The sequence below is a fragment of the Etheostoma cragini genome, chromosome 21, assembly GCF_013103735.1.
Source record: "Etheostoma cragini isolate CJK2018 chromosome 21, CSU_Ecrag_1.0, whole genome shotgun sequence".
Lineage (NCBI taxonomy): Eukaryota > Metazoa > Chordata > Actinopteri > Perciformes > Percidae > Etheostoma > Etheostoma cragini.
In genome coordinates, this window is record NC_048427.1 from 11,603,706 (window position 1) to 11,625,789 (window position 22,084).

Consider the following 22,084-nt stretch of genomic DNA (forward strand, 5'->3'; position numbering starts at 1 on the left):
CACACACACACACACACACACACACACACACACAAACACAAACAACACACACAAAAACACATACACCCACACAAACACTCACTCACAAATACAATACACATGCATGCACACACCAATTTCACATAACCAAACACAAATACACCCGCAGTCTGGAGGTCCTAAATATGTTTTATGTTTTACAATGTGCAGGCAAATGAAATGTGAAAAATCCTTATGATAGTGAGTTCCTGCAGATTATAATGCTCATGTGATGTGATGTGGCTGCTCTCTTCTTTCTCTCTGCTCTCACACTTTAATTGATCCTCACAAGCTGTAGTTAGAGGTTGCGTACACCACTTTGGCTATGAAGAAGTACTGCATCTTCAAGAGAGACAAAACACAATCAATATCATGAAGAAGTATAATGCTATGCAATTTAATGAGTGCTGCAATGCGGATGGATTTCTTTTATTTTGGGTGGGAAACTCCAGCTTTCAACCAAATGCTGGTAAATCTTTGGCCACGGATGATATTTGATTACACTCTCTATCACACATCAACATATCAAGCACAATCTTTCTAACCTATTGCAGTGCTAATAAGGTTATAGTAGGCTAAATGAGGATATGAAAAACATCAGCCGTGTTTAAGAGGAAAAAGAAGATACCAGACAACATTTTACCCTGAGTTGTTCTGGGAGGCAATGATGGTTCCGCAATTTAATTATCAATAATAACTGTCATGTGTTTAGACGGTTGCTTTAAATCCAGGACAAAGGCAGGGTTTGTTGCCCTTGCTTGGGTACTTCCTGTCCTCTTCCAGGGCCATCACTTTTGTAACAGAGCATGTCTGAAAGTAAATAAGGAAAAGCAGAGAGGCTACTGTGATCTGTTATGTAACCCCTACATGGTCACAGCAACGGTGGCTTCTGAGTCCACCATTGGAATAGCCAAATATTTGTTCTTTTCACAGTTTTAGTGGTTTAATTTTTAGTGGTTTTCTCTATAATGCTCCAATAATCATTTATGGAACCTTGTGGATAAGTGTGTCTAAGTAGTAGCACATAATGACTACAGTATGTATATTAAGCTATAATATGGTTCCTTCATTCACAAATTCTTGTGAATTGAGCAGAGCGTATAAAGAAGTGTCTATAAACGGTATAGTCCATTTAATCAACCTACATGAGACCCTCTCTGCAGCTCCAGCACGCTCACAGAAGGGCACCTAACCAAGGATGGAGCCACTGCGCATGCCCAAGGCAACAATACGAGTACTTCACGTCTCAAGACATCTCATATCCAGGTAAGGATAACGTCAGTTCACTTGTCAGTTATTTATCAATTGCTTACCTGACTTTGGTCTTATTCCTTATTCCTGTCGCCGGCATTGTGTTTAAATGCATCACTTTTCCACAATCTCCTTACATCAACAAACTCCAAGACAGCCTGCGGACGAAATGAATTTGTGGTTGGTAACATTCGGTCTAGCTGGTGCAGCAACGTTAGCCAACCTATTTTACTATGTTATTTTGGTGTCGATGTTAGCATGGCTTCGTGTCAGTATTGCGTGTTATGTTGTCCGGTTGCTAGCTAGTTGTGTGAATGGTTAAGGTCTCGTTTGCTGCCTAATGCCCTGACAGGAGCCGCTTGTGGCTAGCTAGGTAATGCTAGCAGTGCTAACTTGGCACGTCAGAATGGAAAAGGGTGTATCAGATTTACTCGGGCGGTTATATTAGCTAAATACCCTGTGACCCGTTTGTGCACAGGCTACTATAACCTCTTCTGGCTAACTAACGTTGTTGGTTATTGTTGACTAAAAAGATACAGTATGTTCAACTTTGCGTGCCTTTGCAGCTGCTATTTCAGTGTGTGTGTTCTACTCTCGTTCCGTGTTACCTACAGCTCAGAGATAAGGTGGCACACACTGACATTAGCCATTTCTGTGCCAATGTATTTTTGTCGAAGTTACATCTCCTTAGCCTCTGGTGTAAAATTGAAATCTTTGATTGCTCACAGTAACGTTATTTAAACATGTCGACTCAGAGGTACAATTACAGTAATTTTCTAGCTCCTTCTTTTAAGGCTTGTGAATGTTGTTTATTAAGTAATTTTGAGTATTCAAATTGAATCAGCAACAGATACGTCATCTTTGGAAAGCATTAGATTTGAGCAAAATGCATGAACACGTTGGTGGGAGCTATTACTGCTCATTCAGTGCAATCTATGACAGACAGTATACTATAGTATGTAGACATGTGCACATATGCACAAGGACAGGCACTGTAAGAGCGGATTCATAACATTAGAAAAGCCATATTGGTAGGATACTACTACTCCAACACCCTTTGGACCCCTGTCATTTGTGCCAAGCCTACTTGTACAGTATGCAAAGTAAATTTGTCATCATGGGCTAAGCAGCCCCAGTTCCCAGTTCCCAGTCCCAGCCAGTTGAACCTAATGACAGCTAAGCTTGTAGAGTTTGGCATCTTACTCAACATTACTTTAAGTTACAGTAGCCTTAATGCTACCATGCCTCCAGATGTATAAATACATGACAAGTCGAGTTTTGAAGACTATGGGTATCAAGGCTTTGATTTAGGTGACCTCTGTTCATCTAAATAAGGGTTTGTATTTCCTGTATGAAAGGTAAAATGGCAAGGTTGAGGTAAACATACCCTCAGTGTGGGACAGTTAATCTTTTGGTTACAATGTACATGCAGTAATGTATTGGTAAGCACCTCCATGTGACTTGATGGAAGAAGAAAATGATCTGATGAATTTCTGAACATCATTTTCAGTATATTGCAAGTGAACTTTGGACATCATCATGTGACTTGTTGAAAAACAGTGTGACATGATTTGATGGTTGTAAAACAATTATTTTTAGTTTTTAAATATATTGCCAGTGAACTTTTACAGCATGCGTTACGTTTTTCCCCTTACCACTAGAGCTGGGTGATATGGAGAAAATTAAAGGGGCCCTGCTACACGTATTTCATTACTTTGTAGAAATGTCTGAAATCTACCATGTACTCTGTAAAAAAAAATTGTGGAAAAAATGCCATGGTGACCTTGTTTCAAGCCATTCTAGTGTGGTATAGAAAGACTCCCCTTGATTTGTGCCAGTTCCCATCAATATTCAACCAAGAAAAGCTAAACTGCTTGACTCTGATTGGCTAACAGCTAGCCAATGAGAGCCTGGCTATCAGCATCCTTTACCCAGCACAACTGGGAGAGCTCCTGAATAGTAATGAGCTCAGGCAACATGACATCAGACTGACCAGCTTTTGTAATTGGCCTGATTTCTCCACTCATTTCTTTTCAGTGGCTAGAGCTGACAGAGGAGGTAGCAGTTAATTTTCACATTCACAACATAACAAACACATATGGACCTAACATATTTCAGAAAATGCAAGTAAAAACGTTTTGGTCTGTTTTTATTATTTTTATGACCAAATAAATCAATGCCAATATTGTGGCAATATTGTAGGGTTGACTGTGTTTGCTTTCACAAAATAGTAACACAATGAGAGTTTTGATAAATAATCACCAAAAAAGTGGACACATGACTTAAGTAGGTAAAGGCAAACAACAAAACAGCTAGTAAGTCTGGTAAGTTCCGAAAATTACATCACTTTACTGTAAGGCAGCCTTTAAAACCAGGAAAAGATAACACCTGTGTCATATCGCAAATAAACGAAATCCAAAATTTAAGTCGATATCCAGCCCAATATTAAATATTGCTATAATATTGATATATTGCCCAGCCCTACTTGCCACCAGAGATCCCCATTTAATTACTTTAATATCAAACTTTACCTGGACAGTTAAATCTTTCTACAATATTGTGCAAATTAGGACACTGAAAGCTGTTTTGTGTCTGTTTTATGGTATCAAGATACTGCATTCCATTTGAGCTACGGCTTTACTTAATTTGTTTTTGATTCAGATTAAATTTAATGCATGATGTGAAGTACATGTTGTTATCCATTTGTAGATCTTAACCAGAGCATAAATCTGTTAGTGAAATACCGGTACACTAATGTTGTTTCACAGTACAAACTTACTGTGGCCACTACATTCCTTGTAGCTTGTTGCAAATCACCAGATATGCATAAACATGTCTACATACCCAAAGTCTGTATTCGTCTCATCTAATTGATATTAGTCAAGGAGGTACCCAGTTAATTAGGAACAGGAGGAATTCTCCAAGGACTGGCCTGGGTTTTGTAGAAGATGTCCATGATTATCTTCCTTTGTTTGATACTTCTCAGTGTAAAAATACATAACTGGATAATGAAAGTATTTAAATGCTTCCTTGCTGTTGCAGTTATTTATTTGTCTGTTTTTTATGATGATGCTCATTAATGCCTTCTTTCTCTCTCTCTTTTGTCATCCAGTGACTAACATGGGCAGTGAAGAAAAATAGGCTAGTTATCGGCTGCGTGGAGGCCAGAAAGTTTGCAATACCCCGGAGCTTCCCTCCTCTCTTCCCACTCAGGCAAACCAGCAAGTTCCCAGCAGTATGGCTGAAGAAGACTATGGCAGTTTTGTGGACTGGAACAAGATGGGGGATCTGGCCAAGAGCAGTGGGCCGTCCAAGGTAGACTGTAAAGACCTGAAAGAGTTCAAACAGATGGCTCGGCAAGGTTACTGGGCCAAAAACCACAAACTACGGGCCCAAGTCTACCAGCAGCTCATCAAAGACATTCCCTGTCGTACAGTGACCCCAGATGCAGAAGTATATCGTGACATTATTGGAAATGCAGCAACTAAGAAGCCCTCTTCCAACATTCCACTTCCAGAGTTTGTGGATGGAAGTCCTCTGCCCCAGTACTGCCTGAAGGCAGAGGCAGTAGCCTCAGCCCATCAGATTATCCACTGCATAGCTGGACAGTTTCCAGATATATCCCACTGCCCGTCACTACCAGCTATTACTTCATTGCTCCTGCACTTCAGCATCGACGAGGCTCAATGTTTTGAGCATGTCAGTCGCATATTGGCCTGCAACGAGCCAGGCAAACGACTGCTGGACCAGACTTTCCTGGCATATGAGTCTAGCTGCATGACCTTTGGTGACCTGGCCAACAAGTACTGTGAAGCCGCCCACAAACTGATCGTGGCCACGGCCCAAGATGTGCTTGATGTCTACTCAGACTGGCAGCGCTGGGTGTTGGGTGACCTGCCTTTCAGCCACATGGTTAGGGTCCTAGACGTCTACTTAGTGGAGGGCTACAAGGTTCTCTTCCGCGTGGCTATAGCCTTGCTCAAGTTCTATCGCAAGCATAAAGCAGGGGCCCAGGGCAACCAGCAGCAGGATTCAGGCAAAGTTAGGGCGGACATTCAAGCTTTCATCACGGGCATTGCCTCCACTGTCACACCCGACAAGTTACTAGAGAAGGCCTTCTCCATCCGCATGTTTAGCCGTAAGGAGATCACCCTGCTGCAGCTCACAAATGAAAAGTCCCTGCAGCAGAAAGGAATCACTGTCAAACAGAAGCGGTATAGTCAATAATGTTGTGTTTATGTAGTGATTTGTGAGCATTCTCTTGCTTTAACTTGAAACTAGGCTGCTTCTAAGCACCCTTACTTTGGCACACATGGCAATCCATCACATGAATTTCTTGCTAGTATACACAATCATATTTTTTGTCATCAAGCATGCAGCAAAATGTGATTTGATAGTTATTCATCACTGCTGATTCTATATACTTTAATATCATATTAGAAAGAATGCCTTGTTCTTGTTAAGCTTTATATTCTGGCTTGCTCTGGGAAAGTTGCTCTTGCATCCTTGTCTCACAATGTTCTTGTTTCCTTTTTGTTTGGTCTCTGTCATGTCTTTCCTTCCACCATCTTCTGTCTCATCTGCTCTTCCCTCCTGTGTTTACTACATTGGTTATTTCACAGTCCTAGGTGGGTTCTTTACTCTATGCTACCTTACAGATCCATCTCTGTTTTCTTTCAAAGATTGTTTTATTATGATCATACATCAAAAGGGTTGACTAGTGTCAACAGACTCTCGAATACATAGTTACCTTGAATACATTCACACCACACACATTCATCTGCTTTAAATAACATTTAAAGGTGTATGGCTCATAAACTGTGTGATCTGCCTTACAATCTTTGTTCATATTTCTGGGCATCTGCAGGCGGAACGTGCACCTGGCACTTAACCCGGACACCTTCTCCTCGGAGATTGTCAGTGCCAAGGAGATGCGGGACATCTGGTCTTGGATACCTGAGCGCTTTGCCCTGTGCCAACCACAACTCCTCTTCACAACCTCCACCCATGGTTGCAGCCTAAACAGGTAAACTGTCCAGTGCCCACCTCAATACCAAAACATGTATGTTAGATTAAATGTTATATTTCAGGCCTTGTTTAGCACGGAGTAAGGAAATGTAAACATGAAAGCAATGCTGTAAAAAAAAAAAAAAAAAAAACATAGGCCACAAGCAAAAAAGCCATGCGAATTTGTAATCTTCAAAGAAAAATTGCAAATAAGCAGTAAGATGCTGTGATTACTGTCATAGAGTTAGTTGTCCTTTTTTTATTGTCTATTTCTATAAGGCATGACACAGGCAGCTTAAAGGGGCAGCTCTGTGTCATCTTTGTAGTGGCAGTCTGTTTAGATGAACAATGTTTGGCTTCCGTCCGTTGTTTTGCGACATCCATCGGATCTAGCGTCACAGAGGGAAGCCAAACACAGTTCATCTAAACCCACTGCCCACGAAAGCATGACACAGAGCTGGATTAAAATCAGCAAAATATCTCTTTTAATAAATGAATCAAGAGATGTGTGAAGGGTATTTTGTTTTGTACTTTTTTCCCTATACCTGTTCAATATACCGCACATACTGTGTCTGCAGTAAACAGCAGGCATGCCATTGTAGAACAGAAGGAATTCGTCTTCAACAGAGTAATCGGGAACAATTAGCTGAAAGTTTTGTTCTATATATAAACAGTGGCTTACTTAACTATGCATGCACATGAGCTTTGGTAGGTCTCCTTAGATTTAGCATTGGGTCTTTATTAAGGAAGTCACAATAAACTAAACCTTCTCATTTTCATCCAGATTTTACTCGCATTGTGAAGGCTACGAACCCACTCTGCTCCTCATTCGGACCACAGATGGAGATGTAAGCGCACACACAGACACACACACAGACACACACACACAGACAGACAGCAAACTCACTATTATCCCATGTTGGAGGGAATCACAGAGCTGCACATTATTCTGATGAATAATTTGTACATGATGAAATACTATCAGATTTTTTATGTTATGATGAGATTGATGCAGTTTAGAACGGTAAGCTCTCTTAATATTCAGGCCTTTCCACCCCATTGTTATGCATAGCCAAATATAGTGTTAAATATCATGTAAATCTTATCTCATGAGCTCAGCTTTAGTCAAAACAAAATTGCCTTGTTTTGAGACGACTTATGCTCACTTTGCACCTTATTTAGGTAATTAATTAATTAACATTATACATGGTTAGTCAGTGATTTGTTTTTTTTTTTGTTTTTTGTTTTCCAGTAAATAGGAATAATAGGCTTTGGATAAAATGAACTAGGTTTTATTCTTCCAGGGCCATTTCCAGGGCCATTGCAGATATGAACGAAGAGACCAAACCGACGATGCCAATTCAGTTTTTTGCCTTAGGTATGTGGAGCCTTCCTGTCCACAGACTGGGAGGAGCGGAAGAGAGGAGGCAACAAATTGAGCTTCTTTGGTACAGGGGAGTGCTTTGTCTTCAGGGTGAGTTTATCTCAAGTATCTTTACTTATTAGTTAATTTTCTCAAATTAAGTTTCTCTGGCTCAATTAAAGTTTTCATTTTGAGCAGTACCACATTATAGCCACCAGAGGGCACAATCCACCTTGTTTTTGCATGTTCTTGAAATCTGTGTCACTGGCCCCACTTGGCTTGTCAAGCTATTTGCAAAAAGCCTGCCTAGTAGGTCACACTTCACCATACTGTCATTGCCATGTCTGCGGAACAACCACACATTGTGCCCTTCTGCTTTGAGCTTCAGCTATTATAACACATGTGCTAAGAATAGCAGAACAGACTGGTTCTCTAATGCCTTCTATATAAATTATTTACCGGTTATCTGTGTTGATGCACAGCTGCGGGCGGTGCGAGCCAGAAAACACGGTGATCTCACAGACTAATACTTAAGCACACACAGATCGGAAACTCCTGTAAGCTGATCCGGTAGTATCTGGCCTCGCCATCACCTGACACCAGAAGAAAATGGAGACAGTCAGCAAGGACTGATGTCTATCGGATATTTTTTTATTTGGTTAATATAATACTTTATTTAAACTGCTAGTCCCATTGAGATCATGATCTTTTTTTCAAGAGACACATGTGCACAAAAATAAGCATGAACAGTTTAAGTTTGTGTACAGCAAATTCATGCAAGTTTAGTTTTTACATTGGGGAAAAGCAATTTAATTAGTGGATTTGCAAATACTTGGGAAAATTCTTGAAATGAGAGATTTTAGTATCAAAGTTTTTTACTAGCTCATTCCATAAGCATAGTATTTATAACCAGCACTTCCAAGCTCAGTTTAAACAAGCGCAACAGCTTAAGTTACAATTTCCTGTGTCTCGACAGAGTATGAGACCAGAGAGCAGAGAGGATGAGGCTTTTTTTGCTGCAAAGCCTTAAAGATAAAAACATACAATGCAACTCCAGTTGGTTGTTTAAATGCAGTCAAGGGTGGGAGAAACGCAAAATAGTAGTCAGGTCATCACATGAAGTATCTATTATGTTAGATATCAGGGCTTTTAAGATCATTTCATTACCACTTTGTATATGTGTGATACTGCTAAAGAAAATATGTGTCTCTTTTTATGTCAGTGACTGCAGTTCCATTCCATTTAACGTGCGATGCTTAGGTGTGTAATCGATGAAGAATGCCTGTTTCCCTTGCTAGCTAAAGCCAGAGATGGAGCGCTATGAGTGGGTTGTGATCAGACACCCTGAGTTAGCCTCCTCTATCAAGACTGAGGGCCAGGAAGAGACCGCCTCCTCTGAGGGGCAAAACTCAGACAACAATGGTTTACAACAGCCGGAGAGACCTGCAGGAGACCTGTCGCCCTTCCTCTCTGCACGCCACTTCAACCTCAACTCCAAGAATACTTCCATGTTCATGGCTGGCAACTTTGACTCCATCATAGTGGGTGAGTGGATTAATTACTGTGTGTAACTATTGTGTATTTGGCATTTCAGGTCTCCCTTCTACATGGTAGTTTTGTCTTCGCCATAGCTGTCCAAATGTAGATAATTTGCAAAACTGTTTGCTCTTGTGTCTGATCAGGGGGAGGTAATGGCAACGCTCTCTACATCGACTCTGAGCTCAACCATGGGCGCGCTGGCAGCTGCGCCACCTTCGACAACCCCCCCCTGTGTGCTGAGAGCTTCCAGGTCTCACTGCTAGAAGTGTGGGGCTTCCAGGACGCCATGGCCTCATAATGCTGCACACAAAACCACAGAGTACACATTTATATATGGAGATCCAAACAGGCATTGGACACATATATGCATATACATTTTAACATATAAAATATGTCATAGCAGAAACTAAAATGTCCAGCAAAGTGTTAGAGGTGCAAAACACAGGTATGAAAACTAAACTACACCCGTCCTGCAAATTCATATCTGATTAATTATTTTTTTAATTTATTAATGCAAGTAATCCAAATTGTGAACCAAAAATGTGATATTTTTGTGTTTGATTTCTGTGTTTGTTTATTTTTGTATAACAGATTTATAGTAGGGTGTGCTAATTATGTCAAATTGTCTGGCGATATGAAGGAAGTCTGGATCAGCTCTAGATAAAGCAGATAAAAGGTTATTTTAGAGGATTATGTGTTGGCTGTAGTGTGTCCATGCTGAGCTGACTCGTGTGAATTTCTGAATGTCAATTCAGTCTTTTATGTTCTGTGGTTTAGCTCAATCTGCCAAATTTACTGTATAGCTATCTCTGCAGTCATAAATGTTATTTACCAGGCCATAAGGTTTTTAAGATACAATTTCTGAAGTCAAGGCTTTATTTGGTGAGATGTTAATAAATGTTGTAAAACTATGTAAAGATGTAGTGAAGCTCCAGGTCAGCTATTTTTTTTTAGTCAAGTCCTGATGCTTTTCCCCTACTTTGATTTGCTGTACATATGCGTTAGATCCAGTGAAGTAATGTGGTAAATGTTTGTGAAGATCAGTGGTGAATTTAAGGGTTGCCATTTTGCACCATATGTCAAAGCTTTCTTTTGAATGAGTGGCAGTTTCTCCTTTTTGCATTGTGTGAATATCTATGTGAATAACTAAAATGTTTTTTGTTTTATAAAGAAAAAGAAAAAAACTCAAGGTGTTTCTGGTTTACAAGTAATGGAGATAAATGCAGTTTGCTCATCCTTCTCTTACCCATTTCCTGCTACTTCCGTCCTTTCCAGTGTGAAGGTAGTAACAAAAGAAGTCCAAAATGATGCCCTGTTGGCAAAGTGTTGTTGTGGTTATACACACTGTTTGTATCTGTATGTTCAAACATGTGCTCCGATGAAATATCAATTTTTAAAATGTATTCTACATGTGAAAATACAGCAATATGCTTTGATCAGAGCAAGTGACTTGGTCTTTGTTTTGTCTTGCTGCTTGTTGCTTTTTCATCCAGATCTATTACATCTGTGTCCCTGCGAAGATACGGGTTCACGCTGTTACAGAAGTGTGCCAGATGCCTTTTTAAAGTCATCTGACCGTAAATCTACCCCCCCCCCCCAATCCTGCTTGACTCCTCAAAGTTACTATGCTTGTTTGACAAAATTACATGTTAAATCATTTTACAAGAGTTAGACAAGTCATACAGTCATTTTAATTTAAATGTTTGTTTTTTCTGTGCATCTTTTTTAATACCAAAAACTAATGCAAATTGTGTTTCTAATTTCTTTATTACATTTTTCTTTTTTTAAACCACAAGTTGTGGGACAAACAAACGTAACACTAGTTTAAGCAGATAGATTATTGTTACAAATGACATCCATAGCAGTTAGATCTGGGCATGAAACAAGAAAAAAAAAGTGTGTGACTCCTAACTAAGTCATACACACTTCTTGATGCACGCTGTCTATTTTTTGTTTGGATGTCTCTGCTTCGTGGAAGCTGATGGCGAACTGCATGACTGGAAAATATTAAGCAGCCATGAATCAGACATACCTACAAATATATCTGGAAAAGCCTTCTCCTTATAAAGTCAGCTGTATTGAACTCATTGTTAAATTTCAATCAAACACAAATAGAGAAATAGAACCCACAGAGTCACAGGGACTGTATTTGTAATACAAGGTGGTTATTTAGTGATTTACTGATATCATTCAATCTATGTCAATACTGTACATTAAAGCTGTATTAATGTCCAATTCATTTGCAGGGTGTGGCCCATTCCAATGCATTTGGAGAAATATAGTACATGGCAGAGTGGTGGAGTAATTCCTTCAGTGCAGTGAGTGGTATTGACTCTTGCCAAGGCTGTGCTCTTCAATAAGGATTCTCACTCTGCTAATCACACATGCACTTCTATATTTAGCTGCTCCTTTGGGTGTCGGTCTGGCGCATCTCCTGAAAACCACGCTTTCCTCAAGTAGTAAGGTGCTTAAGTATTTAACTCTACGCTGAGATGGATCTCTCCTTGACCAGCCCCCATCCCACCCCTCAGTTGACAAGAAGAGTAGACGGGATGAAGCGGACGATTTAGGAGGGCCTGACAAATATTGTTTTGAATCACAGACTGAATATTGCATTGTGGTTATTGGGAGGGAGGTCTGTGCTTCCACCCAGTCTTACTGGTTAAATGTTGCAAATCTGTCCTTCAATAATATGAATCATTTCCATTCTTTCTTTAAGGCCGAAAGCAACATTTTGTATGTTTGTGTTGTTAAAGCGGAATTAAATTTTTTTTTCCCAAAGCATTAGCATTTTTAAATGATTGAGTTATTTATCCCAATGAGAATGAAAGACTGATAAGATAAGATAATATAAGATAATTTGTTTATTAGTCCCCAATGGGGAAATTACTGCACTACACTCTGTGTACACACTTTTTGTTAGTACTCACACACAGGCCTGAAATACACACACATGCTCAGGACCTATACATGCACTATACATGGAGAGATGTCAGAGTGAGTGGGCTGCCAGCTGAACCAGCGCCCTGAGCGGTCGGGGGGGTACGGTGCCTTGCTCAAGAGCACCTGGCAGTGCCCAGGAGGTGAACTGGCATCTCTCCAGCCACCAATCCACGCTCCCAACTTTTTGGGTCCATACGGGGATTTGAACCAGTGACCCTCCGGTTCCCAACCCAACTCCCTATGGACTGATCTACTGCCACCAAGTCATGGCTACACCTGAGTCATGTTTCTGTTCACACACTAAAAACCAGCCAATATGGGGACAATTCCAAACCTGACAGGAGCTTAGCTTAGTGACTTTATTTAGATCCTGGGCAAATCTAAGTTGGTCTCTCTGTAGAGTTATATCCTGGTCTGATCATATAATGAAATACCAGAACCACATAAAAAGGAAAATCTAGATCTAGCTTCATGGCATACTGTATATTAACAATTACTACCAAATGCTTTACAATGCATCTTAAATAGTATTTTTATTGAATCATGTCCTCATGAGAATTTCTCAGTTTCCTGTTTCCCTTCCTTAAAACAACATCTATAAGACCCTTCATCAAAATATGCCATGTTCTGATGCTCTCCTCTTTCAACCTATTGACCAGTGCCACTCAAGGACATAAGGATCCACCTTATATTTGTATCTATCCAACCAAAACAATGAGGACACAACAATGTGTAGGTACAGGGCTATATTATGTTGCAGGATGTTGTCCAATGAGCTGTTTGCAGATGTCCACAGGATATGTATCCCAGACAGGAACATCATAATCTAACCCCAAACAAAAAGCTACATCCCCATTGACCTAAAAGAGTCAGTACTGGATCAATGAGTCAGTCGGCAGAGAAAGAAAACCAAGTGATAATCATCTCATTCATTGTGACCTTTTTGTTATTAATGCATCCCCACACACACACACGCATCACTAATGCCTTAAAATAATCTTTTCTCGTGGCAAAACGCAACTTTGCATTTGGCAGATCGAATTAGATGTTGGCTGAGTAAAATATTTGAAAGGGAAAAAGGCCTGTGTGATGCCAGTGTAGAAACTGCATCACGAGTGAAGGAGCTTTGGTGCTGACTAGACAAGGCAATGCAGAGGGAGTAGGATGGAGAGATGGCGGCATGGGGACTGCACAAGCGCTCTATGACTCACACACACACACACACACACACACACACACACACACACACACGATCCTTCCCATGGTGTCCTAGCTCTCTCGACCCCCTCTTCTTTCTGGGTCTCTGAGCCTGCTCTTGCTGGGAGCTATAGAGTGGGATGGGGATTCTCAGTTCCCTCCCCCCCCCCACCACACACTCAACTGTACACACTCAGCCTCAAATTCTCTCACTCTCACGCTGCTGCGTTTAACAGCTGACTGTAAACCACCCTCTGCTGCATGGTAGAGTCCTGGTGCAAAATGCAGAAATGTATTTGAACATAATTATGCAACATTAGGAATTGGAGATTTGAAAGGATCCCTCTTGGAGCATGACTTTCATATTATAGTCAGATTTAAAGCATAATGTAAAACATTTCAAATAAATGCTGTGTTATTTCCTTGATAGCTAGGATAACACCAACACCCCTTTCTCTAGTCTCCACACCCTCTTGCTTATCCCCATCATGTCATCCTCCTGCTTTTGAAGGGTGAATGCCTAGATATCAAAGGGGAAGCCTGCAGCGGAGCACACCAAAGTGATGCCTGATAGGGGGGACCTTTAATTTTTTTTTTAAATCTAATATAATAAACCCTTTCTTTCTACGGAATATGTTATTTATCATTTTAAATCCAGACTTTTAGTTTCATAAATTGGTTGTGCAGCACAGTACATCAATAACAAACTTTGTTTTATTGCACCCCCCACACCCAGTCGAGGATAGGTTTTATCCGTACGGCCAAGTCAGGTGATATTTTCCGCTTCGCCATTTTGTACTGCTGCGCCGGGTATTTATCTGAAGAGTCGTGACTATCCTGTTAACACTGCTAGTTAGGTGTTGAGACGGTTCCTGCTACACTCGGTTTCTCCTTTCAAGCCTGTGGCCTTCGTTAGGTTTCGCGAAGTGCGATTTTAAGAGTCGACATTCCTAATTAATTTTGTATATTTAGATTATTTTTATATTTTGTGAGAAAGAATGTCGGCCGAAGCTCCTGAATACTCTCCGTTCTTCGCAGTGATGGGTGCCTCTGCGGCTATGGTGTTTAGCGGTAATATCACACGACCACCTCTTATATTTAAGCTATTTGTTAATTACACAATGTCGTTTTTTGCGTTGCCTGCTAATCCATTTTGCATGTGTGTCATTCCTAACAGGGTGCTTTGAATTCAACCATGGTGCGTTTCTTGAAGCTTTACTAAAAGCTAGCCTGTAGCCTTGCTAACGTTAACGTCGCATTGCTAATCTTGAGCTGTCATTTATTTAGACTTACTTCGGTTTATTAACCTGCCAATGTTTAGTTAGTTAATACAATTATCGCTGCTAGCCTCTCTGCTTCAAGACTAGCTAGTTAACTTCAATAGCTAGCTAGCTGATGACGACTACATTATGTTAGCGTTGACGTTAGCTTAGTTCGGTTTTGTACGTTAGCTAGTAAAACAAGCAGAAAACGGTGAATGATGCCAACTGCTAAGAAAAAAACATAGACATACATATAGATGTCAACATGTATTCCATTTATCCCTCATACAGTTGGCTGCTTGTTAGCTTTCTGCACTTAGCAGAAGGATTCTAGGTAACGTTAAATCCCACCTTTCTGCCAGATGTCACACTACACTAATGCATGCAGGGTTTAATGGTGTAACATTAAATAGCAAAAGGGGATGAGTTTCAAACGAAATTGTTTAATTTAACTTCAAACTAGAGACCATATACCAATGAGATTAAATGATTGCGTTGACATCGTTCTGCGTAAACTGCTATTCGGCACTAATTTACCAGCTGTCAAGTCGGCAGTGCCACATGTAATTTAATGAAAGTTATTCTGAAAACGGCTCATTCTTACAACTCAAATAACTGATTGAAAACCTGGATCAGCTGGTTAACTTCCTTATTGCTCAAAGGAATGACACGAGGTCACATGACAATCACATGATGAAACTTCTGACTGGGAATTGCCATCTGGCTACCGATCTGGACTCCACGTTGGCGTGAGCCTGTTAAAAGAAAATGGCTAATTTTGACAAACTATATAAAGTCTGATACCACTGTTGTCGGGGTTTTAGGATAGAAGGTGTGAAGTCACACAGAATTAAAAGTGACCTTTTGGCACTGGCTTGTTTTAGTATTGGTCATACTTGGTTTTAATCATTATATGCCAGTGATGTATCACAGTAAAGGCCTACATTTAAAACTGACTAGGCTGACTGGTGGATGGGTGCAGCTCCAATGGGAAAATCAACAAGCTGCTAATTGACCATGTTGGAGAGGGCTTGACCGGCTGCATCTTGAGGCCTTTTGGCAAAAACTAAAATCTATTATGAAAGAGCTTTTTTCCCGCCTGAATATAATCTTGAGGCTGGATAGCGTCTTCAATTTTGGATATTGTATTATTGTGATATGACACAAGTGTTTTCTTTTCCTGGCTTTAAAGGCTGCATTGCAGTAATGTTGTCATTTTCTGAACTTACCAGACTGTTGTAACTTATCTATTATTTGCCTTTGGATTTAATGACTAAGTGGAGTCATTAAATCCACATTACTGATGATTATTTATTAAAAATCTCATTGTGTAAATATTTTGTGGAAGCACCAACGGTCAACACAATCACTGCGCTGTTGAGGTGTTTGGTCAAAAACATTGTTATCATTGATTTGATTTTATATTATTTCCATATCGCCCAGCCCTATCCACATGCCTATTTAGTAGTCATTTAAAGGAATGTTCAATATGATATTAACAAATCACATTTGGCTGCATTGTAATGATAAATCTCAGAAGTAATATTGAGCTGGAGTATTTCAGAAGTTTCTGAGATAAATCTCATCTAGTAGCTGTTGGTTGAAGTGTAAACACTGGCAGCAAAATAAGCCATCAGAATGGATAATATAAAAGTTGCCAAAAAAACTTTGTTAATATTGTCCAGCCCTACCAGGAAATGAGGACCAGCTGGATGCCAAAGCAACCTTGATCCAGTCATAACTCTGTGTAGTGATAAGCAAAGGCAGCATAGCGGTGGTGGACCCTGAGGCTAGCAGTAGTACTAGTCTGCGGTGGTGAAGGACTGACAGCTGGGGAATTAGCTGGGGGGGGGGGATCATGCCAGCACAAAGAAGGGATGTGCTACGCTCAGGGAGACTTGATTCAGATTTCAGCATTAAGATCTTAGTGTGTCGATGATAGAAATAAATTGTAGCTTCTGTGATGTTGGTCACATTAGTATACACAAGTTGTAGGACTATGGCTGCAATATGTCATATTTTGGTGGGCTGATCCATTATTTAGTCTATAAAATATTAAGAATAATGCCGAATCACATCACAAATTCTAGTCCAAATTGACGGTTAAAAGACTCATACCCTAAAAGATGCTTAATTTGCAGGAATAAATCATTTTCTGAAACAGCAGTCTTCTGATGTGGTGTTGCATTGTTGTAGTAGTCTGGTGATGGTGTCTTGTCGTGACGTCTGCCTCCGAGCAGGTGACACCCACAAGGTGCCATCACACATTGTATACATCGTGCATCTCTTGCCCTGCAGCGGCTCCCTTTTCCAATTTCCTGTGCAGTTGTTAAGGCATGTACTCTATGTTCTCCCAAAGATAGCATCGTAACCCGTAATTTCTCACAAAGGCAGTTAGTTTAATACTTTCAGTTTCTTGGCCTTCTCATTCATGTTCACATTATCCTCCCTCTCTCTCTCTCACTCTTCAATAAAGAGGTGTAATTAGTGACATAACTAAAATAAACACATCCCTCAGCTTCTGATACAATAGATTGGCAAGTCTCAATTTCTGCATGCGGCCTCATGTTTTTATGCAGTGTACGCTACAGCCAGCACACCGCTTTCCAAGACAGGGAAACCTTTTATAAAACTATGACCTTCCTGATTTTGACATTCTCTCCTTGAAACCAGTACTTCCTCATTCATCCACTACTCAGAGCAGACCAACCTGCTGTCTGTGGCGTGGGCGTATTGCATGCAACATCATCCCTAGCTGGAGGCACCTCCTGCTCTGACATCACACAACGTCACAGGGGCATCCCATTCATCAAATATTCTGCAGAGAGGAAAAAAAGAAAGGGGGGGTTCGCTCTTTACCTAAGCTTCTGAGGGTATTAGGATTAGGACGCAGAGGTTGTGCCACCACACCACTGCAGAATCCGCCCCGCCACACACCAAACCTATATCAGGACAGAATGATAATGTTTAAGGTCTTCCTATCAATCCTCACCTGTCACGCCTCAATGACGCCAAGCTTACCAAGAAAGAATGGAGTTGGAGGATAACATTACTGACAGTAACATATTACGCTGTTTGTTAATTAATGGCTAAAAGTGTCTAAGTTTAAGGATGCTTTAGGCATTTCCACAATATTGTTCTTAAAGGTGTTCTAAGCGATGTTAGGTGATGTTACTTCTTGTTGACGTTTGAAGTATTTTCAAACTAAAGAAGACTAGCTCCTCCTCATCCTGTCCCCTTCCTCCTGAGCTACGCGCACTAGTCTACCCCCCCCCCCCCCCCCCCCCCCCCCCCCCCCCCCCCCCCCCCCCCCCCCCCCCCCCCCCCCCCCCCCCCCCCCCCCCCCCGCAAAATCCCAGTTTTTTGGCTGGAATGCTGGAACACTGTTTGTGTATGCTTCATGGTGCAGGTGGGCACAGTTTTTTTGTTGTTGCTGTTTGTAGACCATGGGCTGTCTACAGAGGCTTTTTTCACAGTGTGTTCTGGGGACAGGCAGCTTGCGGATAGTGAGATGTTTGCCGTATGTGACAGCAAATGTTCTAGCTTAAAACATGCGTGACATTGCCTAGAGCGTGACATTGCTTACTTTAAGGAGATTTGCATGGCTAAATTACAAGGTGTGTTTTGGAAAAAGTACAATTTGGATTTGCTACCTAGTTTTAACATTGAACTCCCGGGGGTTTGGTGCTCGCAAAAAAACAGTGCCTCGTAATACTAAAAACAAATCTATGATGAGGGGCAGGAGTGATTTAACCTTGTATCGATGCCATCTGTCTGGTGATGAATCAATATAAGTAGTTGGGGCCGTGGCTTGCTGCCAATGTGCACAATTGAAGATTGTCCCGCGTCATCTTCCTGTCTGCTTCTAGTTCCATTTACCAAAAAGCCTCACAGCTAGACTCTGAGTTACCAGAACTGTCCCCAGGCTAGCCCAACTCTCAAGAAACAAGAGAACACGGCAGGGCACTTTGGGTTGTATGCGTGAGGGTCTCCAAGATTATATCTTAGGAGACATTTCACATTTACTCATCAGTACGTTGGCTATTAAAAGGCAAGTAAACAACTTTGTCAGGTCCAGGTTTGTTCACCAGTGGTATGACAAGATCAGCACAGTAATCAAAGATGATGCATTTTTCCTAACTACTTTAAATTGCCTTGCAAATCCGTGAAAATCAGAAATGTTGTCAATAAATAAATTGCATGTGAATGAGTTGTAATGCTGCCGGATAGAGGAGATACTGCCACAACATAAGTAGGCCAATATGTTAGATGCATGCTGTGGTGAGGGCGGTCGCTGAGCTTTCGCTTTTGTTGTGGATAAGGAAATAAACACGTTGTTACATATACGCGCGCACACACCTCTGATGTGGGGAAATCTTGTCAAACCAGCATGTCCTTGATTCATAACCATGCTTGGCTCTGGACTCTGGTGGATCCGTTCTGCACATAGACTTTGGTGGATTTATTCTGTACATCTATTGTGTTTGCATGTCTTTTTTTTAGCCTTAGAACCAGTCAAATCTGCAAGCTCATGTTTCATCAGCTCTGGCAGATACCAACCCTTGGAAAACAAACTGAACCTATAGATGGCTACAGCTGATGTGAAACTTTGTGTTCAAGTACGACTTTTCAAATGAATGGCTAAAAAGACATGTTAGATGATCAAAGCTTTTATGTAATGACAATACTTTCAGCTGCTGAAAATATTCCTCTCTCCGTCATCCTTCATGAACCTTTTGGCAAGTAGCCATGGTGACGTGACTAGAGCATGGCCGATATTAGGTATTTCCCGATCTATCGGCATGTATAATGGCCAATAAATCATTCTGATAAATGAATGTTTAAAAAAAAAAGTCAACCATTTTACGAGTGTTGCTGTTGTATAGTTTGTCCACCAGAGGGCGCTCTATAACGTCCCCGTTGGCAACACTCTTACTTTTGTTTGTTTTTGTTCCAAGTTTCATACATCTTAAGTTTGTATTTTTTTATTTAATATATTTTTGATGTTCCTCTGTTCTGTTGTGACAAAACAAATTACACAATTTTTTTAGTGAGAACTTATAAATAACTGTTTTAAATCTGTTTTGTTACGTGTTTCTGGATATATTTTTTTTCAGCGTTGCTGGGATTAGTAACTGTAACATAATCACTCTTTTAGAAATTGTGATCCCTTACACTACTCGTTACTGTGGAAAGTAATATTACAGTATATATTTCTAAGTCATGCTTCACTGCTCACCAGGAAGCTTTTCTACATTTGGTAATATACTGATTCTAATTTTAGAGCGGTCTGATTGATTTCCTCTTCTTCTCTGGACTTGGCCGTGGGTGACGTCGGTTGCACGTCTCAGCGTCGCAGACGAGCAGAGCTAAATGCTGTTTGTTCTCCTTCCCTGTCACATTACAGTGATGCTAGCCAGAGACTAGGGTGGACTGGAGATCGCACAAAGCAGATGTGGCATTAGTGTGTACTGCTGGTTCCCCCCCTCCCTCCCTTGCTTCTCTTATGATGTCAGCAGTTCCCTGTGTGCTGAAGCCTAATCAGGTCTTTTCATTTAGAGAGTGATTTACAACTCTGCGGTGGCAATTCTGGATTTACAAGGGCCGAAGCAGTCAGAAAAGATGAGACGCATGTGATTAAGGTGATTTTTGGTCGCATAGTATCTGCATCAGTAGAAAAGAACGGGTCGGTTATTTCCCTTTTTTTAAACACAAGGAAAAATTCCCTAGATGGAGCCATGTTGGATTGTTAAGCGGAACCAAAACTGACATAGTGTTGACCCTGTCTTATTTCACTTCTGCTTCACTATTTAGCTGAGACTTCTGTTTTCTGCCATCATGTCGTATCTACTAGCTAGGCTATTGGATGGCGTGTACGCGTAGTTTATTTAATGGAGTAATCTTCTCTCTCTCTTCCCTACCAGCCTTGGGAGCAGCCTATGGCACAGCCAAGAGCGGCACAGGGATAGCCGCCATGTCCGTGATGAGGCCGGAGCTCATCATGAAGTCCATCATCCCAGTGGTCATGGCGGGTATCATAGCCATCTACGGCCTGGTAGTAGCAGTGCTGATTGCCAACAACATCTCAGAGAAGGTCACCCTCTACAAGTGAGTTCAGCTGATCAAATCTATTGTCTACATTTCTTTTTATTGCATTTCTCAACAAGTTTGAGACAACCTTGCGTAGTAAAGGCTCGTTTACTCGGCTGTACGGGTGTGGTGGTCTAGCCCTGTCACTTGTCGGTCTCTGCATAAGCCATAACAAAAACCGCTGTTCCTTTGTCATTTTATTATTGTAAATCCCCTGAAAGGACAAAAACCAACAATGACTTTTCATCCTGCAAGCAAAGGTCATCTGTGTTGTTGTTGGATCAGTTTACAGTCTTGGAAGTTGGAACAGTAAATTAAGCAGAAACAATAGTAGATTTGGTCTCAGTTCCATGAATATAAAAGATGTTCTGACTTTGGCATGTTTAGTCAAAATTTCCTCAATTGCTTTAATTGTTAACCCAGATCCCTTGTGCTGACAAACCGTGTGTGTGTGTGTGTTTAGGAGTTTCCTCCATCTGGGAGCGGGGCTGAGCGTGGGCCTCAGTGGGCTGGCAGCAGGCTTCGCAATTGGCATTGTGGGCGACGCCGGCGTGAGGGGCACAGCTCAACAGCCGAGGCTTTTTGTGGGCATGATCCTCATCTTGATTTTCGCCGAGGTCCTGGGTCTCTACGGGCTTATTGTCGCCCTGATTCTCTCCACGAAATAAACACCCAAGCATCTTGAAGATCTGTCCTTTATGTTGCTGCTGGAGAAAAAGTGTAAAAATGTCTGCCACTCAAGATGAAAGAAGGCGGGGGAAAAAATGAATTAAAAATGGCTCCATAAATATGGTCTTATCTCAACAATGTGTACAGTTGTCCCAATTTGATAGTCAACTTGTAAATGCGCAATGTAGTGATTTTTGTCTGTCTTGTGCGTGTGTAGGTGTGTGTGTGTTCCAAAATTGTATGATGCAGACTCCTTTTTTTTCCCTCCACTTATTTCAGGCCTTGAGGCCAGCTGAGGCAGCTTGGCCTCCGGTCTTAGAGAGCTGACCAAAGGGCCGCACAGCTTTTTCTCCTCCTATATCGACTTGGGAGTTGACACAATTTCTGCATTAATCTTGAGGATCTATTTGTAAAGAGATATGTATATGGACTTACGATTTTTTTCAACTGATTTTATTTATAAGAAAATTGTTCATTGAATTGTTTAATGCAGCAAAAGTCTTTAATTCCCCAGGTTATATTATACATCCATACAGAGATATATCTATATCTATATATATCTATATATATCTATATCTATATATATATCTATATATATATATCTATCTATATATATCTATATCTATATCTATATCTATATCTATATATATATATATATCTCTACATAGATTGAGTTGATGCACTGTGGGTTAATTGTGATAAGTGGTTGGAATTCCTCTGGATGTAATTCTTGGTTTAAAAGTAA

General features: G+C 40.8%; 3 protein-coding genes and 1 long non-coding RNA gene across 6 annotated transcripts in view; 2 read left to right on the forward strand and 2 right to left on the reverse strand.

Moving 5' to 3' along the window:
- Positions 1–1,542, reverse strand: part of LOC117936711 (alpha-1,6-mannosylglycoprotein 6-beta-N-acetylglucosaminyltransferase B-like) — a 15,306-nt gene extending 13,764 nt beyond the window's left edge. The window contains exon 1 of the mRNA XM_034860043.1: positions 1,332–1,542. The gene's annotated coding sequence lies outside the window, so the exon portion shown is untranslated. The remainder of the gene's footprint in view (positions 1–1,331) is intronic.
- On the forward strand, positions 1,067–10,619 carry tbc1d24 (TBC1 domain family, member 24). Of its 3 annotated transcripts, none has more exons than XM_034860056.1 (8): positions 1,067–1,284; positions 4,382–5,483; positions 5,892–5,897; positions 6,137–6,295; positions 7,061–7,124; positions 7,655–7,750; positions 8,938–9,184; positions 9,322–10,619. In XM_034860056.1, the coding sequence occupies exons 2-8, from the start codon at positions 4,507–4,509 to the stop codon at positions 9,474–9,476; spliced, it is 1,704 nt and encodes a 567-aa protein (XP_034715947.1). In that variant the 5' UTR covers positions 1,067–1,284; positions 4,382–4,506; the 3' UTR covers positions 9,477–10,619. The 3 variants fall into 3 exon arrangements, with proteins under 3 accessions (XP_034715947.1, XP_034715949.1, XP_034715948.1); XM_034860057.1 differs by lacking the exon at positions 1,067–1,284 and adding an exon at positions 1,289–1,449; XM_034860058.1 differs by lacking the exon at positions 5,892–5,897.
- Positions 10,620–14,101: 3,482 nt separating this feature from the next.
- atp6v0cb (ATPase H+ transporting V0 subunit cb) lies at positions 14,102–21,691 on the forward strand. The gene is made up of 3 exons (XM_034860075.1): positions 14,102–14,389; positions 20,505–20,688; positions 21,134–21,691. Exons 1-3 carry the CDS (start codon positions 14,317–14,319, stop codon positions 21,336–21,338), a joined length of 462 nt encoding a protein of 153 aa, XP_034715966.1. The 5' UTR covers positions 14,102–14,316; the 3' UTR covers positions 21,339–21,691.
- Positions 17,688–18,336, reverse strand: LOC117936729. The gene is made up of 2 exons (XR_004655010.1): positions 18,167–18,336; positions 17,688–17,719 (listed from the first exon to the last, which is right to left on the reverse strand). It is a non-coding gene; the product is annotated as an uncharacterized LOC117936729 (long non-coding RNA).
- Positions 21,692–22,084: the final 393 nt, after the last annotated feature.

Coding starts and splice junctions, on each gene's coding strand:
- atp6v0cb (XM_034860075.1), top strand. CDS start 14,317: ATGTCGGCCGAAGCTCCTGAATACTCTCCGTTCTTCGCAGTGATGGGT. Junction 14,390..20,504: donor TGCGGCTATGGTGTTTAGCG/GTAATATCACAC, acceptor CTTCCCTACCAG/CCTTGGGAGCAGCCTATGGC. Junction 20,689..21,133: donor GAGAAGGTCACCCTCTACAA/GTGAGTTCAGCT, acceptor GTGTGTGTTTAG/GAGTTTCCTCCATCTGGGAG.
- tbc1d24 (XM_034860056.1), top strand. CDS start 4,507: ATGGCTGAAGAAGACTATGGCAGTTTTGTGGACTGGAACAAGATGGGG. Junction 7,125..7,654: donor TTCGGACCACAGATGGAGAT/GTAAGCGCACAC, acceptor TTTTTGCCTTAG/GTATGTGGAGCCTTCCTGTC. Junction 9,185..9,321: donor CTTTGACTCCATCATAGTGG/GTGAGTGGATTA, acceptor GTGTCTGATCAG/GGGGAGGTAATGGCAACGCT.